At 45.1% G+C, this 19,225-nt stretch overlaps 1 protein-coding gene across 2 annotated transcripts in view; it reads right to left on the bottom strand.

Annotated features, from left to right (window-relative positions):
• Positions 1 to 665: 665 nt before the first annotated feature.
• Positions 666 to 19,225, bottom strand: part of rnf128b (ring finger protein 128b) — a 133,789-nt gene continuing 115,229 nt past the window's right edge. The window contains exons 3-7 of one of the 2 annotated variants that reach the window (XM_078411921.1): positions 14,788 to 14,859; positions 12,627 to 12,709; positions 7,456 to 7,552; positions 4,320 to 4,500; positions 666 to 2,152 (exon numbers count right to left, since the gene is read on the bottom strand). In XM_078411921.1, coding sequence (XP_078268047.1) covers positions 2,016 to 2,152; positions 4,320 to 4,500; positions 7,456 to 7,552; positions 12,627 to 12,709; positions 14,788 to 14,859 — 570 coding nt within the window. In that variant the 3' untranslated portion in view covers positions 666 to 2,015. The remainder of the gene's footprint in view (positions 2,153 to 4,319; positions 4,501 to 7,455; positions 7,553 to 12,626; positions 12,710 to 14,787; positions 14,860 to 19,225) is intronic. The other variant, XM_078411920.1, reaches the window with a different exon arrangement.

Genomic DNA, 19,225 nt, shown 5'->3' on the forward strand with positions numbered 1-19,225 from the left:
GCTCTTAAGGATAGCGGAGTGAGGGGGTACGGGGAGAAGGCAGGAACGGGGTACTGATTGAGAGTGATCAGCCATGATCGCATTGAATGGCGGTGCTGGCTCGAAGGGCTGAATGGCCTCCTCCTGCACCTATTGTCTATTGTCTATAATCGTGGATATAGCATTTAGAACTATGTAGCACAAGAACAGGCCCTTTGGCCCACAATATCTGCGCCAAACATGATGCCAAGACCATCACTTATCTACCTGCACATAAACCATATCCCTGCATATCCATATTACATGGACAAGTATAACTTTCCAATATCTCTGGGAAGGTGAGCCACAAAACCAAGTACTAGGTCTAGTGGTACTCTGTTGGGAGATGATAATCTGGCAAGATCTCAGACCACCAAAGTAACACAGAGCAGGAACCATTTTTGAAAAAGTGCAATATTGAGTTGTAGGCACTGGGCTTTCATAAAGTTTTCCACGATTCGAGGTTCAAGGAGCACTAGAGGGTGAGTCACAGTGACTGGAAGGGCTATTGCAATCCTGCTGGGGTTAGAGAGCTACCGAATACCAACAGAGCCCAAGTCAGCAATCAACGATCTGTAATACCTTACCAGGTAGTACATGGAATATAAAAGTCATCGGTCATTGTTCAATGCTACAAAAATTGCTCACCATCTAAACAAAAACAATTAACTTTCCATTGTGCGGAAGCACTCTTAGAGCAAGATTAAAGTTAGGCAGTTGCATAAGTATATTACCAACATTAAATGATCATAATTTTCCCTGTCACTTCCACTCCAGGGATTCCTAAAGAGAATGTCTTTGATTAGCAGCAGAAAATACAGCTTTCAACAAGAATTTAATGTTCAGAACTTGAAGCATTATCCTCGAAAATACTCTGGAAACTGAAGGGAAAAAACTCCCCCATATAATTTCCAGTTACCCATCTGGTGATAACGTATGCCTATAGATTCCAGGAGATTCCTCTCCCGAACGGTTGCTCCCCTTTTATTTTTTATCTTGCTTAACAGCAGTCGCAAATAATTGCTAAAACAAAAATAATTCAAATAACATCTCCACAAACATATTTTATCTCCAAAATAGATTTAACTTTATTGACGATTTCGTTTGCTTTTGAAAACAAAAATCAGTAAAATAAGCCAATTCTGTAGAGGGTTATTAAAAATGCTCTTTGACCATAAACTTTGATTAAAAGCAACTTCTGTCAGGGTCTAGTTGTTTATGACAGCCCTTTCAGGAGCCCAGAATGGAATGACTAACTTGCCTTTATGATTGATCACATCACTTTTTTTCTCCCCCCCCACCAAAATTAAAATAAAATTTAAATTATTTATTATTTTCAGAAAAGTAAAATACTGGTAAATGCATCACGAATTATGAAGCAACTGTACCAGCAACACCATTATGACAATGTGGAAGATAAATCAAAAGTATTTTCCATATCAGGGATCAAATTATCCAGGAGAGATACCACCAATAGGCAACAGATTTTGTTTGCATTAGCACTGCTTCGATCGGATAGACAATTAACCTTTTGTTTGCATCTTCTTCAAGGTTTTGTGCAATTTCATGCAGCGATCAGCAGAGTGCAGGCATCTTTTAAAGGCCCATAACAAAATAGATTCCACTATAGATGGTATCCAGCATGGGGAAAGTACAACAGCCCATTCATGTTTGGAGAGCAGAGGTTTAAATGACCTAACTTGCACCATCCAAGGGTTGAGAATAAAGTTCAGTAATCTCTGCCTTTCTCTAAAACCCCACAGTCACTGGACCATGGGAAAATTAAACCGACCAATTGCATGAAATTCCAGGAATCCAGCATCAGTATTAATCACGTTGTCCATTATATATAGGCTATCTAAAATGACTTTTATTTTAAAACATTGGCATAAAAAAATGCAGCAGGAAGTAGATTGCGAGCCAGTCCACAAAGACTTTGAACGAAACGTTCGCTGGAGAGAGACTCCTTCCGTATCAGTTGGTGGCTGATGCCGTCTTCATTGTTTTACCACTTTGGGATGATTCAAGACTTCGTCGCGCAGGTCAATTTCTTCGTAGGCTGAGTTCTCTGGCAGAACATACACAGATAGAGCGTTCCCTCGAGCTTCGTTATTGAAGAGACGCTGTTCTTCACCTGAGGAGCAGAGAGAAATAGTAATCTACACACAGGGAAGAAACGATTGCATGTGCCAAGGCAGCTAGGAAATACCATTCAACGAAGTACCTTCGATTTGTACCAGCATCTGCAGTTATTTTCCTACACTTATTAAACTTGCATGACTGCTTTAAAATGAATCTTTAATATATATTCTACTAAATATTCAACACTTCTCATAAATCAAAAGGGAATGAAGAATTAAAAAAAACAAGAGGTTGGAAACATGAAATTTGGTTTCGTTTTGAGATACAACGTGGAATCAAGCCCTTCAGGCCAACCAAGTCCACGCTGACCATCGATCACCAATTCACACTTGCTCTATGTTATCCCAGTTTTGCATCCCACACATTAGCGACAATTTACAGCCGTCAATTAACTTACAAACCTGCATGTCTTTGGAATGTGGAACAAAATTGAAGCACCCAAAGAAAACCCATGGGATCATAGGGAGAACGTACAAACTGCACACAGACAACACCTGTAGTCAGGATCAAACCCAGGTCTCTGGCGCTGTGAGTCAGCAACTCTACCGTTGCGCCACAATCAAAACAGAAAATGGTGGAATAACTCAGCAGGTCAGGCAGCATCTGTGAAAAGGGAAAATGATCTGAAGAATGACCCTAACCCGAATGGTCACCTATCCATGTTCTCCAGAGATAGATCAGCCATGATTGAATGAGCTGACGCTCCAGTTTCCTTCCACATCCCAAAGACATGCCGGGAAGTTTAACAGGCCCCTGGAAATTGGCCTGAGTGCTGATGGGTGGCAGCTGAATCAGGAGTTGATGAGCATGAAGGAGAATAGGTTGTAGGGAAATAGGTGAGGGAATGGGACTGATGGAAATCAGAGCTGGCATAGAGCCAAAAGGCCTACTATGTCAAAGGTAGACACAAAATGCTGGAGTAACAGGCAGCATCTCTGGAGAGAAGGAATGGGTGACTTTTTTGGTCGAGACCCTTCTTCAGACTGATGTCAGGAGAGGGGCCGGGACAAAGATAAAATGTAATCGGAAACAGTAAGACTAGTGGGAGAACTGGGAAGGGGAGGGTATGCGGAGAGAAAGCAAGGGCTATCTGAAGTTAGAGAAGTCAATGTTCATACCGCTGGGGTGCTGTTCCTCCAATTTGTGTTGGGCCGCACTCTGACAATGGAGAAGGCCCAGGACAAAGGTCAGATTGGGAATGGGAGGGGGAGTAGAAGTGCTGAGCCACCGGGAGATCAGGTAGGTTAAGACAGACTGAGCGGAGGTGTTGAGCGAAACGATCGCCGAAGCCTGCGCTTGGTCTCACCGATGTAAATAAGTTGACACCTGCAACAGCGGATACAATAGATGAGGTTGGAGGAGGTGCAAGTGAACCTCTGCCTCACCTGGAAAGACTGTTTGGGTCCTTGGATGGAGTCGAGGATGGAGGTAAAAGAACAGGTGTTGCATCTCCCGCAGTTGCAAGGGAAAGTGCCTGGGGAGGGGGTGGTTTGGGTGGGAAGGGACGAATTGACCAGGGAGCTTCGGAGGGAACGGTCTCTGCGGAAAGCAGAAAGGGGTGGAGATGGGAAGATGTGGCCAGTAGTGGGATCCCGTTGGAGGTGGCGAAAATGTTGGAGGATTATATGCTGTATGCGACGGCTGATGGGGTGGAAGGTGAGGACAAGGAGGACTCTGTCCTTGTTCTGAATGGGGAGGGGGAGTAAGAATGGAGCTGTGGGATATAGAGGAGACCCTAGTGAGAGCCTCATCTATAATGGAAGAGGGGAACCCCCGTTTGCTAAAGAATGAGGACATCTCCGATGCCCTGGTATGGAACTCATCCTGGGCGCAGATGCGGCTTGGACGGAGGAATTGGGAGTAGGGGATAGAGTCTTTACATGAAGCAGGGTGGGAAGAAGTGTAGTCCAGATAGCTATGAGAGTCAGTAGGTTTGAAGTAGATGTCGGTCAATAGTCTGCTTCCTGTGAAGAAGACGGCCTACTATGTCAAATGAGAAGAGAAATGAAAAACTGTTTGCAACAATTTTGGTGTTTAATCTAAAAGCCAAAAGGCAAGACACATAAAGTAGGTTTCAATAAAAATCAAGAAGTTGGATAGATTAAAAGTAGAGTGTCACAGATTAGCTGGACTGGCTGAAAGCAATAATAACTACTCACTGAAGTTGAGACTGTCCTCAGTCACTGGGCATTCATCCCGTCTGTGTTCCAGCCCATAGGCTGCGGGCAGGGTATAGTTGGCACGCTCGGGGACTTCAGTGTTTCTATCCTGCCCACCCCTGTGGGGATTGCTGGATACCTGCTCCAGCTCTGGAGCTTCTTCGGGTTTTTCCTCATCAATCTGTGGCAATTAGAAACCAAACACATAGGCGCAAGGTACAAGGGGCCAGTCAAACTCAAAGTGCTTTCACACCACATTTAAATTAGAGGCATAAAGTCATACCCCATTGAAACAGGCTCCTTCAGCCCAACCTGCTCACACCGACCAACATGACGCATCTACAGTAGTACCACCTGTCTGCTTTTGGCCCAGATCCCTCAAAACCTGTCCTATCCATTGGCCTAATTATTTCTTAAACATTATGATAGTCCCTGCCTCAACAACCTCCTCTGGCAGCTCGTTCCATACACCCACCACCCTTTTTTGTGAAAATGCTATACCTCGGATTCCTGTTAAACTTTCCCCCTTTACCTTAAACCTATGTCCTCTGGTTATTGATTCCCCTATTCTGGGTAAAAGACTGTGCATTTACCCGACCTATTCCTCTCATGATTGTATACACCTCTCTAAGATCACCCCTCATCCTCCTCCGCTCCAAGGAATAGAGTCCTCGCCTATTAAAGCTCTCCCTACAGCTCAGACCCCCTCGAGTGTATACTCAATTTGCATTCATCAAAATTGGCTCTAATTATGCATTTTAGAGTTTAGAGGAGCATGGAAACAGGCCCTTTGGCCCACGAGTCCATGCTGACAATTGATCACCCATTCACACTAGTTCTATTTTATCTAATATTTTCATCCATTCGCAACACACTCGGGGCAATTTACAGAGGGCCAAACTAACTTACAAACCCGCATGTTTTTGGGACGTGGGAGGAAACCGGAGCACCCAGAGGAAACCCACACAGTCACAGGGAGAACATGCAAACTCCACATGGACAGCACCCAAGGTCAGGATCGAACCTTAGTATTAGATCAACAGGCCCCAACTGCGCATGTGCGGACCTGTTGGGTTTCCATTGTGATGTCAAACACGGAGGATGCCTGGACCCCACGTGGGGGTGGGGAGGTAGAGCCAATCAAATTTATTAAAGCTTAAAAAGTGATTTTTTAAAGTTTAAAACGTAAATAATTTTTTTAATATAACAACAATTTGAATCGCAGGCCAATCTTGAGTAAGGTGGGCCTAAAGTGAAAAGGCTGCTCTTGAGATCTGTCTTAAATCTCTACCCCCACACCTTAAGCCTATGCCGTCATGTTTTTGAATTTTTTACCCTGGAAAAAAGAATGTTCACCTTATCCTTGCCTCTCGTGATCTTGTACAACTCAATAAAGGTCATCCCTCAACCTGCTGCAGTCTAAATACACACTCCCCAGGCCATACAACCTCTCCCTATAACTCAAGCGAGCAGAACATCCTGGTGAATCTTTTCTGCACCCTTTCCAACTTAATGGCATCCATCCTACAGATGGGTGACCAGAAATGCACACAGTACTCCATGTATGGTTTCACCAACGACTTGTACATCTGTAACATAATGTCTCCACATTTGTGCTCAATACCCTTCCCAATGAAGGCAAGCACACCAAATGCCTCCTTCAGCACACTTTCCACCTGACTCAGGTTCGATCCTGACTACGGGTGCTGCACTGTAAGGAGTTTGTACGTTCTCCCCGTGACCTGCGTGGGTTTTCTCCGAGATCTTCGGTTTGGGGTGGTCCCACTTGCTTGCATTTGGCCTATATCCCTCTAACCCCTTTTGACCCTATTGAGGGCGTGCAGCGTAGGTTCACTAGGTTAATTCCCGGAATGGGGGGACTGTCGTATGTTGAAAGGCTGGAGCAATTAGGCTTGTATACACTGGAATATAGAAGGATGAGGGGGGATCTTATTGAAACATATAAGATAATTAGGGGATTGGACACATTAGAGGCAGGAAACATGTTCCCAATGTTGGGGGAGTCCAGAACAAGGGGCCACAGTTTAAGAATAAGGGGTAGGCCATTTAGAACGGAGATGAGGAAGAACTTTTTCAGTCAGAAAGTGGTGAAGGTGTGAAATTCTCTGCCTCAGAAGGCAGTGGAGGCCAGTTCGTTGGATGCTTTCAAGAGAGAGCTGGATAGAGCTCTTAAGGATAGTGGAGTGAGGGGGTATGGGGAGAAGGCAGGAACGGGGTACTGATTGAGAGTGATCAGCCATGATCGCATTGAATGGCGGTGCTGGCTCGAAGGGCTGAATGGCCTACTCCTGCGTCTATTGTCTATTGTCTATTGACCCATCTATCTGTCCAATTGTATTTTAAAAGCCATCATTGTATTTGTTTCTATAGCTTCCTCTAGCACCTTATTTCAGATACAGCCTACTTGCCCAGTGAAGAAGTCACCCTTGAGGTAGCGGTGGAGCTGCTGCCTTACAGCACCAGAGACCTGGTTTCAATTCTGCCTTTGGGTGCTGTCTATACGGAGTTTGTACATTCCCCCCGTGACCAGGTGGGTTTCTCCGTGTCCTTCGGATTCCTCCAACACTCCAAAGATGTTTGCAGGTTGATTATCTTCTGTAAAATTGTAAATTGTCCCTAAAGTGTAGAATAGTGCTGGGGTGCAGGGATCGCTGGCCGGCAAGAACTCTGTGGGCCGGCAAGGACTCTGTGGGCCGGCAAGGACTCTGTGGGCCGGCAAGGACTCTGTGGGCCGAAGGGCCTGTTTCCGTGCTGTATTTGTAGAGTCTTTCTTAGCCTCTTTCCCCACATATTAAGCCTGGGAAAATGACTGTCCTGTGATTATCCTCCAACCAACACAACTAAACTATTTATCTGATCATTGTTTTTTTTTCCCTCTTGTGGAAGCTTGCTGTGATCAATCTAGCTGTTGTGCTTCCAACTTTACAATACTGAATACACTTCATTAGCTGCAAGACATCCCAAAATATCAAGGCTATGAATGATGGTTCATTGATGGAAGATTCTCTCTTTTCAGAGTCTATCTTTACAAAACTCACTTACCTTTGCGATCATTCATCTTTCCCTGCAGCAACCTCTACAACACGTGACACAACAGAGTTTACAGACAACTCACCTCTATTCCCAGAGCTTTCAGAATGTCACATTTACACATGGGGCAGGTTCTGTGCTCCAAAAGCCATGGATCAATGCAGCTCTTGTGGAATAAGTGGCTGCAAGAAAGACCAAAAAGACATTTTTAAATATATTTGGTTGCCTGCTGCATATATTACTGGTTATCAACCACCCCCAACCAACCAGCCACAGCACACCAGGATTTTACACAAGTTAGTTTAAGGCCTGCAGTTTTCCTGAAGATTGGGTTTACAAAGAGGACATTTTGCACCTAAATTCACACCAATTTCTCCATTTCCTCCCCCTTCTCCTTCCACCTATTTTCCTTCCTCTGGCTTCACACTCTGCACATCTTTCATCAACATCTCCTTATCTCACACCTTATGCCTTTTCATCTCTGGCCTTTGTCCGACCATCTGCCAGTTAAAGACCTCCCCCACCTATCGCTCTGTCCCTCCTCCACCTCTCTTCCAGCTTTATCCCCTCACCCCTCCTTCGTGCAATCTGTCTGAAGAAGGGTCCCGTCCCAAAACGTCACCTATCCATCCATGTTCTCCAGAGATGCTGCCTGACAGTGAGTTTCAGTTTAGTTTATCATCACCTATACCAAGGTACAGTGAAAAGCGTTTGTTGCGTGCTAACCAGTCACCAGAAAGACAAATACGGGCGGCACGGTAGCGCAGCGGTAGAGTTGCTGCTTTACAGCGAATGCAGCGCCGGAGACTCAGGTTCGATCCTGACTACGGGTGCTGCACTGTAAGGATTTTGTACGTTCTCCCCGTGACCTGCGTGGGTTTTCTCCGAGATCTTCGGTTTCCTCCCACTCCAAAGACGTACAGGTATGTAGGTTAATTGGCTGGGTAAATGTAAAAATTGTCCCTAGTGGGTGTAGGATAGTGTTAATGTACGGGGATCACTGGGCGGCACGGACTTGGAGGGCCGAAAAGGCCTGTTTCCGGCTGTATATATATGATATGATAATACACGATTACAATCGAACCAGTCACAGAGTACAGATACACGACAAGGGAATAGCATTAAGTGCAAGGTAAAGCCAGTAATGTTCGATCAAAGACAGTCTGAAGGTCCCCAATGAGGTAGATAGTTCAGGACTTCTCTCGTTAAGTAAGAAATGTTGATGTAGGAGAGAGATTTTAAAGTATGAGCGATTGTAATATGTGATCGCAGGTCTGCTTCTTTGGCTAACACGCAAATAGTCGCCTGGTTTGGGTGTCATCTTGGAAGCTACTCCAGCACCTTGTGACATTATTTTCATTTAGCAGAGAGGAGAACTAGTTAGATGTGTCGTAGAATGGTGAGACCAGGCGGTAACAAAGTGTTTCCATCAGCCATTGAACCAAAAGAGGTATTAGAATTGGAAATGAGTGATGTCGTCAGCAACAATGTTTCAAACAAGATTGTATTTAAAATACTGCCGCAACAGAAGTGCCAAGGGGACGGGAGTGGAGAACTGCAGTATATTTAACTTATGACAACTTTCTGGGAGGAGTCTTACAGAGAGAGAGAGAGAGAGAGAGAGAGAGAGAGAGAGAGAGAGAGATAAAAAGCTGTTAAGCAACTTTTGAGTAGCGAATCCTTTGAGCAACTTTTGAGTGCTGTGGAAAATTGGAGGTGGATAGCAGTGACCACCAGTGTCCCATGCAATCAATACAAAGATCACAAGACCCAAGTGACAGGAGGCAATTCATACAATGGACTGGGGCGGCACAGTGGTGTAGCGGTAGAATTGCTGCCTTGCAGCGCCAGAGACCCGGGTTCAATCTTGACTACTGCTGCTGTCTGTACGGAGTTTGTACGTTCTCCCTATTTCTGCGTGGGTTTCCTCCGGGTGCTCCGGTTTCCTCCCACACTCCAAAGATGCACAGGTTTGGAGGCTAATTTGCTTCAGTAAAGATGGTAAATTGTCCCTCGTGTGTCGGATAGTGCTAGTGGACAGGGTGATCGCTGGTCGGCGCTGACTCTGAGTGCCGAAGGGCCTGTTTCCGCGATGTATCTCAAAAGTCTAAAGACTGACCCTCTAGTGTGGTACCAAAAGAATGCTGCACTCTCAGAGGTGCTTTCCGACAGACGAGAGGCTCCCTGCATTCTCACGCAGGCTTCGTATCCTCTCAGGAATGGAGGAGGTTGAGAGATGACCATATGTCAGCCTATGAAATTATAAGGGTCACAGACAAAGTAAATTCAAGGTATTTTGTCCAGGACAGGTCACACTTGAGTTAGAGGGAACATGGTTAAGGTGTAAGTGGTAAAAGGTCTGAGGGGTATGTTTTTTAACAGAGGATGATGAGAATTTGCAATGAGCCGTCAGAGGAAGTGGTGGAGTTTGGCACAAGTACAATGTTTAAAGGGCGTGCTCTTCAACAACTTTCAATTTTGAGGCCCCCATTGCCTCATCTTTACCATGGATGTTTAACATGGTAGGACTCTAATCCAACATGCTCAAGTCTTGTCAAGCTGAGAATGTACCCAATGTGACTGTAATCCAACATGCATGAGTCCCGTCAAACTAAGAATAACTGGCCCCACATATCATCACCAGTGGAATTTAACCGAGTCAAAAACACGATGGAGCTAAGTGAAGGAGGCTTACATGACTTAAGCATTAACAATCTTCAAGGCTTCATGGTTGCTTCTTCAAAGCAATGATGAGAGCCTGCACTTCTTGCTTTGATATTTTGCACTTCAATAACAAGATCACTCACCTCATACCTTAGGTAGACACAAAATGCTGGAGTAACTCAGCGGGTCAGGCAGCATCTCAGGAGAGAAGGAATGGGTGACAAAGATAGGATGTAGTAGGAGACAGGAAAACAGTGAGAGAACTGGGAAGGGGGAGGGGAAAGAGAGAGACAGAGGAACTATCGGAAGTTAAAAAAGTCAATGTTCACACCACTGGGGTGTAAACTGCCCAAGCGAAATATGAGATACTGTTCCTCCAATTTGCGCTGGGCCTCACTATGACAATGGAGGAGGCCCATGACAGAAATGTCAGACTGGGAGGAGGAGTGAAGAGCTGATTCCTGTTCCAAATTCCTGTTCCAGGCGCACACTGGCCCCATCCCCGAACTCTACCTCCGCTACATTGACGACTGCATTGGTGCTACCTCTTGTACCCATGCAGAACTCACTGACCATAAATTTCATCACTAATTTCCATCCTGCTCTTAAATACACTTGGACCATCTCCGACATCTCCCTACCATTTCTGGATCTCACCATCTCCATCACAGGAGACAGACTAGTGACTGACATCTACTCTAAACCCACTGACTCGCACAACTATCTTGACTACACTTCTTCCCACCCTGTTCCCTGTAAAAAGTCTATCCCCTACTCCCAATTCCTCCGTCTACACCACATCTACACCCAGGATGAGGTGTTTCACATTAGGGCATCAGAGATGTCCTCATTCTTTAGGAAACGGGGGTTCGCCTCTTCCATTATAGATGAGGCTCTCACTAGGGTCTCCTCAATATCCCGCAGTTCTGCTCGTGCTCCCCCTCCCCCCATTCGTAACAAGGACAGAGTCCCCCTTGTCCTCACCTTCCGCCCCATCAGCCGTCGCACACAACAAATTATCCTCCAACATTTCCGTCATCTCCAACGGGATCCCACTACTGGCCACATCTTCCCATCTCCACCCCTTTCTGCTTTCCGCAGAGACCATTCCCTCCGAAACTCCTTGGTCCACTTGTCCCTTCCCACCCAAACCACCCCATCTCCGGGCACTTACCCCTGCATCCACAGGAGATGCAACACCTGTCCCTTTACCTCCCCCCTCGACTCCATTCAAGGACCCAAACAGTCTTTCCAGGTGAAGCAGAGGTTCACCTGCACCTCCTCCAACCTCATCTATTGTATCCGCTGTTCCAGATGTCAACTTCTCTACATCGGCGAGACCAAGCGCAGGCTCGGCGATCGTTTCGTTCAACACCTTTGCTCAGTCCGCCTTAACCAACTTGATCTCCCGGTGGCTCAGCACTTCAACTCCCCCTCCCAGTTTGACATTTCTGTCATGGGCCGCCTCCATTGTCATAGTGAGGCCCAGTGCAAATTGGAGGAACAGCATCTCATATTTCGCTTGGGGAGTTTACACTCCAGCAATATGAACATTGACTTCTTTAACTTCAGATAGTTCCTCTGTCCCTCTCTTTCCCCTCCCCCTTCCCAGTTCTCCCACTGTCTTCCTGTCTCCTACTACATCCTATCTTTGTCCCGCCCCCTCCCCTGACATCAGTCTGAAGAAGGGTCTCGAACCGAAACGTCACCCATTCCTTCTCTTCTGAGATGCTGCCTGACTCGCTGAGTTACTCAAGCATTTTGTGTCTACCTTCGATTTGAACCAGCATCTGCAGTTATTTTCCTACACCTCATACCTTAAATCAGCTGATTACTCATTACCTTCCCTTTAATCACAAGTTCAGGCCCCAAGTTAATACACATGTTTTTGTTTAGATCATTAGAACAGATGAGGACATTACATAACAGATCTGTTTAGCAAAAATGATCCTTCAACCAGCCTTTATTCAACCTTATATATAATATATAAATACATATACACACACATTTATATAAACTTTTATTTTTCTAATTTATAACATTGTTTACAGCGTACTCTGTTTACATGTTCTGTTGTGCTGTTACAAGTAAGAATTTCATTGTTCTGTTCATGACATGTGACAATAAAACACTCTTGACTATTGACAGCGCTTAAGTAGGTGAAACTAGAACCACTATGGCACAATATGACCTTTAGCCCATCACATCCATACTAGCTCCTCAAAGAGCAATCTCATCAGCCCCCATGCCTGCTATTTGTGGCATTAAGTACTCAGTACCTATTCAATTCCATTCTCTAAACTTTGATTGATTATCCTTTCTGGAAGCAGGTTCTGAATAAAAACTATTTGCGGTATATTAAAAAAATATATATTTTCTTTAAATTCCCCTTGAGGAATATTGCAAATAAACCCACGTCACTTGTGCAAACCCACAAATCAAGTTTCCATTTCTACAGGAAATTTGATCATTTTACTCCAATTTAAAATGGGCACCATGAACTTCTACATAAATCTAATTTCTCACACTGCTCTCACTCCTTTGCATTCTGCAACATGCATTGAGGGACATACATGACGATAACCTACTTACTTGCAAGTCAAGATGCGAACAACATCATTGGGCTTGTAAGCATCGATGCACACAGCACAGGTGTCGGCATCTGGGCCGGTCTCCTGGATATCGAAAGGGGTGAGAGGGGAGAAAGAAAAATCAGTTATTGATTGTCAGCTTTACCGTGAGGTGCAACATCAGGGCTGTTTCGTCCACTGGTGACGTTGTTGCTTCAGCGCAGAGCAACAAAGAGTCAAAAGCTGCACCACAGCCTGGTTTGGGAACAGCTCCATCTAAGAACCCAAGAAATTGTAGAGAGTCGTGGACGCAGCCCAGACCATCGCACAAACCAACCTCCCTTCCTACACTTCAGGCTGCCTCGGCAAGGCCACCAGCATTGTCAAGGACAAGTCTCACCCAGGTCACTCCCTCACCCTCAGGCAAAAGGTACAGAAGTTTGAAAACACACACCTCCAGATTCAGGAATATCTTCCCAGCTGTAATCAGGCAACTAAACCATCCTATTAGCAACTAGAGCTGACTTCTCATTTTCCTTATCAGACTAGCTTTAGTTGGACATTATTGGAATTTATTTTGTACTGAACGTTATTCCCTTTATCCTGTATCTATACACTGTGCACGGCTTGATTGGAATCACGTATAATCTTTTCAATGACTGGATAGCACGCAACAAAAAGCTTTTCACTGTACCTTGGTACACGTGACACTAATAATAAACTAATCACCTTGGGCTGGATATCCTCCACCCAGCCCATGCTTCACATACAACACCAACAAGGTCCCGGTGGTCCCACTAACTGCATGCAACCCCACAGCTCCCCATGACTAAGGCCATCGTCCTACGAGTGGTGGGGGTGTCAGGCAGAGCAAACGGAGCCATGTTCCAGTTTGCCAACGTGCCGCTGATCCCTTGTGCCTTAAATTTCCGCGTCAGCCTAGAATGTCCCATGGACTAACCTGCACCAGCCTGGAAATCAATGTGCACCGGTCACATCAACAAAGTCACGGTAAGACTCGTGGTAAGACCGGTGTCACTTACCTGTGCACAGGTCAGGCTTTCAAACGCATTGTTTGCATTTATTTATTTAACCCATGCAAACGTCATTCATACAATTGTGCAATACAACAAACCAACAGATGAGAAGTGCAGTTCCTTGTGCCTCCACCAAAAGCCAGGGGCAATAGACAATAGGTGCAGGAGGAGGCCATTCGGCCCTTCGAGCCAGCACCGCCATTCAATGTGATCATGGCGGATCATTCTCAATCAGTACCCCGTTCCTGCCTTCTCCCCATACCCCCTGACTCCGCTATCCTTAAGAGCTCTATCAAGCTCTCTCTTGAATGCATTCAGAGAATTGGCCTCGGCAGCTTTATTCTGCCGAGTGTGGAATCAATTGATCTAACGGGGTCTATCTGCAATGCAAATCCTTACAATTGCACAATGTTCCCATTTTTTAAGCTGGATCCTCTGCAGCATCTCCCCCTCTTAATGACACAAAGGAAGAAAATGGGAAGGCCAGACAAAGCCTGTGCTGTGCTACCATTGGGTTGGGTCACATCACTCTGCAGAGAGGAAGGGACCAATACAGGTATGTAGGTTAATTGTTTGGGTAAATGTAAAAATTGTCCCTAGTGGGTGTAGGATAGTGTTAATGTACGGGGATCACTGGGCGGCATGGACTTGGAGGGCCGAAAAGGCCTGTTTCTGGCTGTATATATATGATATGATGAATTTCTGATTTCACGTTAAATCTGCAACATAATGCAAACTTGTAACTTTGTCGGTGCCAAAACGTGGCAACGCTTGTGTACTGCTGAGGTGCGGTCTGCTGTATGATTTTACCGGGGTGTATGCAAAACAAAGCATTTCACTGTACTCAGGTCCATATGACAATAAAGCATCATTGAACTATTAAATTGAAAAGATTACTGAAACTATTAAACTGGCTGACATAACTTTGAACAAGGTGCTTTTTTTCTCCCCCTGTCTCATTCAGAATAAATAATTGGCTTCAGCGTGGCAATGACAGGCATATTTCAGTTGGAATCACAGAACATAAAAATATAAAGTCACAAACGTTTTAAAAGTAACTTTCACTTGGACTTCCAGATTGTCGGTTTATCACCCACCCCTAGATGCCCATTTAACCCTTCCAGGTAATCTACTTGTAGCACGCACCGGGTCACCTTGCTTCAAGGTGCGGAGATCCAGCTGATTAATGGCCTTCTTGGCTTCATTTTTCAGTTGATTCTGTAAAATTAATAAAATTATTGTTATTGACATGTCTAAAACTCTTTGGTAAAATTACTTCATTCACACACTCCACTTGCAAGTACTCTGCGTCCCAGTACTCTACATCTTCATTGACTAACTAGAAGTCTCATCAGCAAAATAAGTTTTTTAAATTTTATCTCCACAAGGCAATCCACATCGTTTGTGCCCATCAGGTGCCCAGACTGAGAAAATTCAGAGCTTTGCTCTAAGCAACACAGACCATCACGCAAACCAACCTCCCTTCCATTGACTCCATCTATACATCACGCTGCCTCGGCAAGGCCACCAGCATAATCCAGGACCAGTCTCACTCTGGTCACTCCTTCTCCCCTCTCCCATCAGGCAACAGGTACACAAGTGTGAAAACACACACCTCCAGATTCAGGGTCAGTTTCTTCCCAGCCGTTATCAGGCAACTGAATCATCAACTAGAGATGATGATGCGCTACTATCTACCTCATTGAAGACCCTCGGACTATCTTTAATTGGACTTCACTGGACTTTATCTTGCACTATACGTTATTCCCTCTCTCATGTATCTGTACACGGTGGGCGGCTCGAATGTAATCATGTATAGTCTCTCCGTCAACTGGTTAGCACGCAGCAGAAAGCTTTTCACTGCACCTCGGTACGCGTGACAATAAGTGTGAAAAGAATAATTTGAGAAAAAGGCAATAAGCAGTTAGACTCGGAGTCATGGAGCTATGCAGCACGGAAACAGGGCCTTCAAGCCCTCCAAGTTGGCATTCTGGGCGAGTCCCATTTGCTTGCATTTGGCCCAAAAACTTCTAAACTTTTCCAATCCAACTATCTGTCCTAATATCTTTTGAAATTTGCAACTGGGAGTTTAGTTTAGTTTAGAGATAAAACGCAGAAGCAGATCCTTCAGCCCACCGAGTCCTCGCCAATCAGTGATCCCCGCACACCTAAACACTATCCTAAACACTAAGGACAAGTTACAATCGTTGCCAAAGCCAAATTAACCTACAAATTAATACGCCTTGAGTGTGGGAGGAAACTGGAGCTCCCAGGGAAAATCCACATGGTCACAGGGAGAATGTACAAACTCTGTACAGACAGCACCCGTGGTCTAGATTGAACCCAGGTCGCTGGCACCGTAAGGCAGCAAGTCTACTGCTGCACTACTTTGTAACTCCTATGATTGGTGTAGTTGTCAGGAATCAGTGGAAAACAACCTATTTTTTCCCCAGCATCTTTTAGTCATAGCATCATGAAGTCATACAGTACAGAAACTCATCCAAGCCGACTATGATTAGTTATTTGGCCCTTGCCTAACTTCCTGCTATAACTCATGAAGCAAGACAGAGGAGGAAGTGATCTTAACATATGAAAAGCTTTAATAACTTTCTCGGTGTTCAGGTTCAAGTTTGGCACCACGTGGCTTAAGTAGAAGGCAGTTTCCTCTTCTGCATACCAGTCGTTCAAGAGCATTATCAATTCTGCTCCAGCAGATTGAACTAAGGCCTATAATTACGGAACGTAGAATCTATACTATCCCAAAAACATTGCCAATTTCATTCAGATAGACAAGAATTAAGAATTGGTTGCTTTGGTGCTCATTTTACCATTATTAAGCAAAACACAAGATGCTGGAGTAACTCAGTGGGTCAGGCTGACTGACTTACTCCAGCACCTTGTGTTTTGCTGAAGATTCCAGAGGCTGCAGTTCCTTGTGCCTCCATTTTAACATCAGTTTAGTTTAGCTTGGTTTAGAGATACTGTCCATGCCGAACAGCGAAGACTAGCGCACGCACACACGACAATATACAATTTTACCGAAGTCAATTAATCTACAAACCAGTTTCATAACATGCAAAAAAAGAAAGCACAGCAGACAATCAATGCAGGCTTATTACACCGTAACGTCAACCCGATTACATGGAAATCAGCTGGTCTCTTGCTGAAACAGTCTGAATCCTGATACAACCACCTGGTGTTTTGTACTTGGTTGATTTATGTTTTTTGTAATTTTTAAGACTAGTTTAGTTTAAAGATACAGAGGAGAATCAGACCCTTCGGCCCACCGAGTCTGCCGACCAGCGATCACCCATACATTAGTCCTACCCTACACTCTAGGGACAATTTACAAAGCCAATTAACCTATAAACCAGCACGTCTTTGGAGTGGGGGAGGAAACTGGAGCACCCGGAGAAAACCCACGCGGTCACAGGGAGAACGTAGAAACTCCGTACAGACAGTACCAGACGTCAGAATCGAACCTGGGTCTCTGGCGCTGTGAGGGAGCACCGTGCCGTCCGAATATAGAGCTCAAATTCATGGCTGGCATAGTAGACACGGGCGATGCCTGGCATGGTTTGTACAGTACAACAGTGACAGCGTTCAGCACTGCTGCTTACTGCTTTGTTTTCATATGTGCCATCTTCGCTTTGTGCACGTTCGCATCAACTTGCCGTCTTTCGCACATTTTTTTAGCCATAAATGAATTATTTATTGTGCAAAGTAGACACAAACAGCTAGAGTAAAAGGTGGGACAGGCAGCCTATCTGGAGAGAAGGAATGGGTGACTCAAGTAGGGTCTGTAGAAGGGTCTCGACCCGAAATGTCACCCATTCTTGATAGCTGTTGCCTGTCCCACTGAGTTACTCCAGCATTTTGTGTCTGTCTTTGGTATATAACCTGTATCTGCAGTTCCTTCCTACACTGTGTAATGTAATGCAGGCGGTTATACGAAGTTTCGTCTAACCTGTACCATTTATATACATCCTTACGGTAAATATATGTTTTAATTTATGCTTTTATAAGATACGCACTGCTTTTCAAGAACGTTACCCCTGAGAAAAATGAGAGATGGATGTATATAGTTTTACTTGGACAGGCACCGGTTTAAAGAGAAATGGGAAAATTGTAAAGGATATCTTGACGGATATATATATTTTTTACACACAAGAGGGAGGTAGTGATCTAGAATGAACTGCCAGAAGTAATGGTTGAGGCAGATTTAATTACTATGCTTTAAAAGGCATTTGGGCAGATACTTGGTTAGGAAAAGCATTGAGAGATTTGGACCTAATTCAGACAAATGAGTTTAAGATAGACAAGTATCACAGCCGGCATGAATGAGATGGGTCAAAAGAACCACTGTCTGTGCTTTTATAGAACAGCAAGAGCATGTGGCAGCTGGCTGGATGAGGTCACATGGGGCGCGGGGTGGTGACGTCAGCTTGTCCCTTATTTGATAGTTGGCACCCCTATATTCGGTACAAACATTATGGGCTGAAGGGCCTGTTCAAGGTCCTTCCAGCTGCCACATGCTCCCGCTCCACCAATGGCGGCCGCCCAGGCCGGGAGGCGGTTTACTACGCAACCTCCGTTAGGTGGCGCCCGGGCCTCCGACCTACGCTGTCCGGACCTTCAGCGGCCCCCGGGCCTACACTGTCCGGACCTACAACGGCCTCCGGACCTACAGCGTCCGGACCTACAGAGCACCCCCCAGGCCCTAATACGGGACAAGGGCGGTCCCATATGGGACAAACCAATTTAGCCCAAAATACGGGATGTCCCGGCTAATACGGGACAGTTGGCAACCCTAACCGAATATGATGCCAAGTTAAACTGATTTTATCAGCTTGTACGTAATCCATATTCCTCTATTCCCTGCACTTACATGTGTCTATCCAAAAGCCTCTTAGACACCACTATCATATCTACTCCCACCACCACACCTAGCAATGTGTTCCAGGCCCCCATCACTCTTGGTGCAAAAACCAACCCCTGCACATCTCCTTTAAACGTTCCCCCCTCTCACCTTATAGCTATGCTCTCTAGTGTTGGCCATTTCCACCCTGGGGAAAAAGGTTCATGTGTCAAGTGTATTTCCGACATCCAAATTGGTGCTGTTTGAGGGATTCAGGAACTTTGTGCTTCATCTTGCTCGCACTAATTAATTGATTCCCATGATCTCAGCAATACATAACTCTTGTGATCATAATACATACTTGGGTTTTGAAATCTTTGGAAGTCACGTCATTGAGTTAGTCACACAACAAGGAAATAGGCCCTTTGGCCTAACTCTTCCACGCCAACAAATATGCCTCATCTAAGCTAGTCCCACATCCTTCTGAACCTTTCCACTAGATACACTTGTCCAAATATCGTTTAAAATGTTGCCACTGTACCTGCCTCAACTATTTCCTCTGTCATGTGAACAGTGTGATCGAGTTTCTCTATTTTCATGCCAACAAACTTTCAAGCAATATATGGACTCTTTCAGATATTAGTCAAACAATAGTGAGACCACTCCTGCATATTGATAGATTCTCTTCTAAAATACTTAATGGAAAGCAGCTCCGATCCAGCACAA

Source organism: Rhinoraja longicauda, chromosome 15, assembly GCF_053455715.1.
Source record: "Rhinoraja longicauda isolate Sanriku21f chromosome 15, sRhiLon1.1, whole genome shotgun sequence".
NCBI classification, from domain to species: domain Eukaryota; kingdom Metazoa; phylum Chordata; class Chondrichthyes; order Rajiformes; family Arhynchobatidae; genus Rhinoraja; species Rhinoraja longicauda.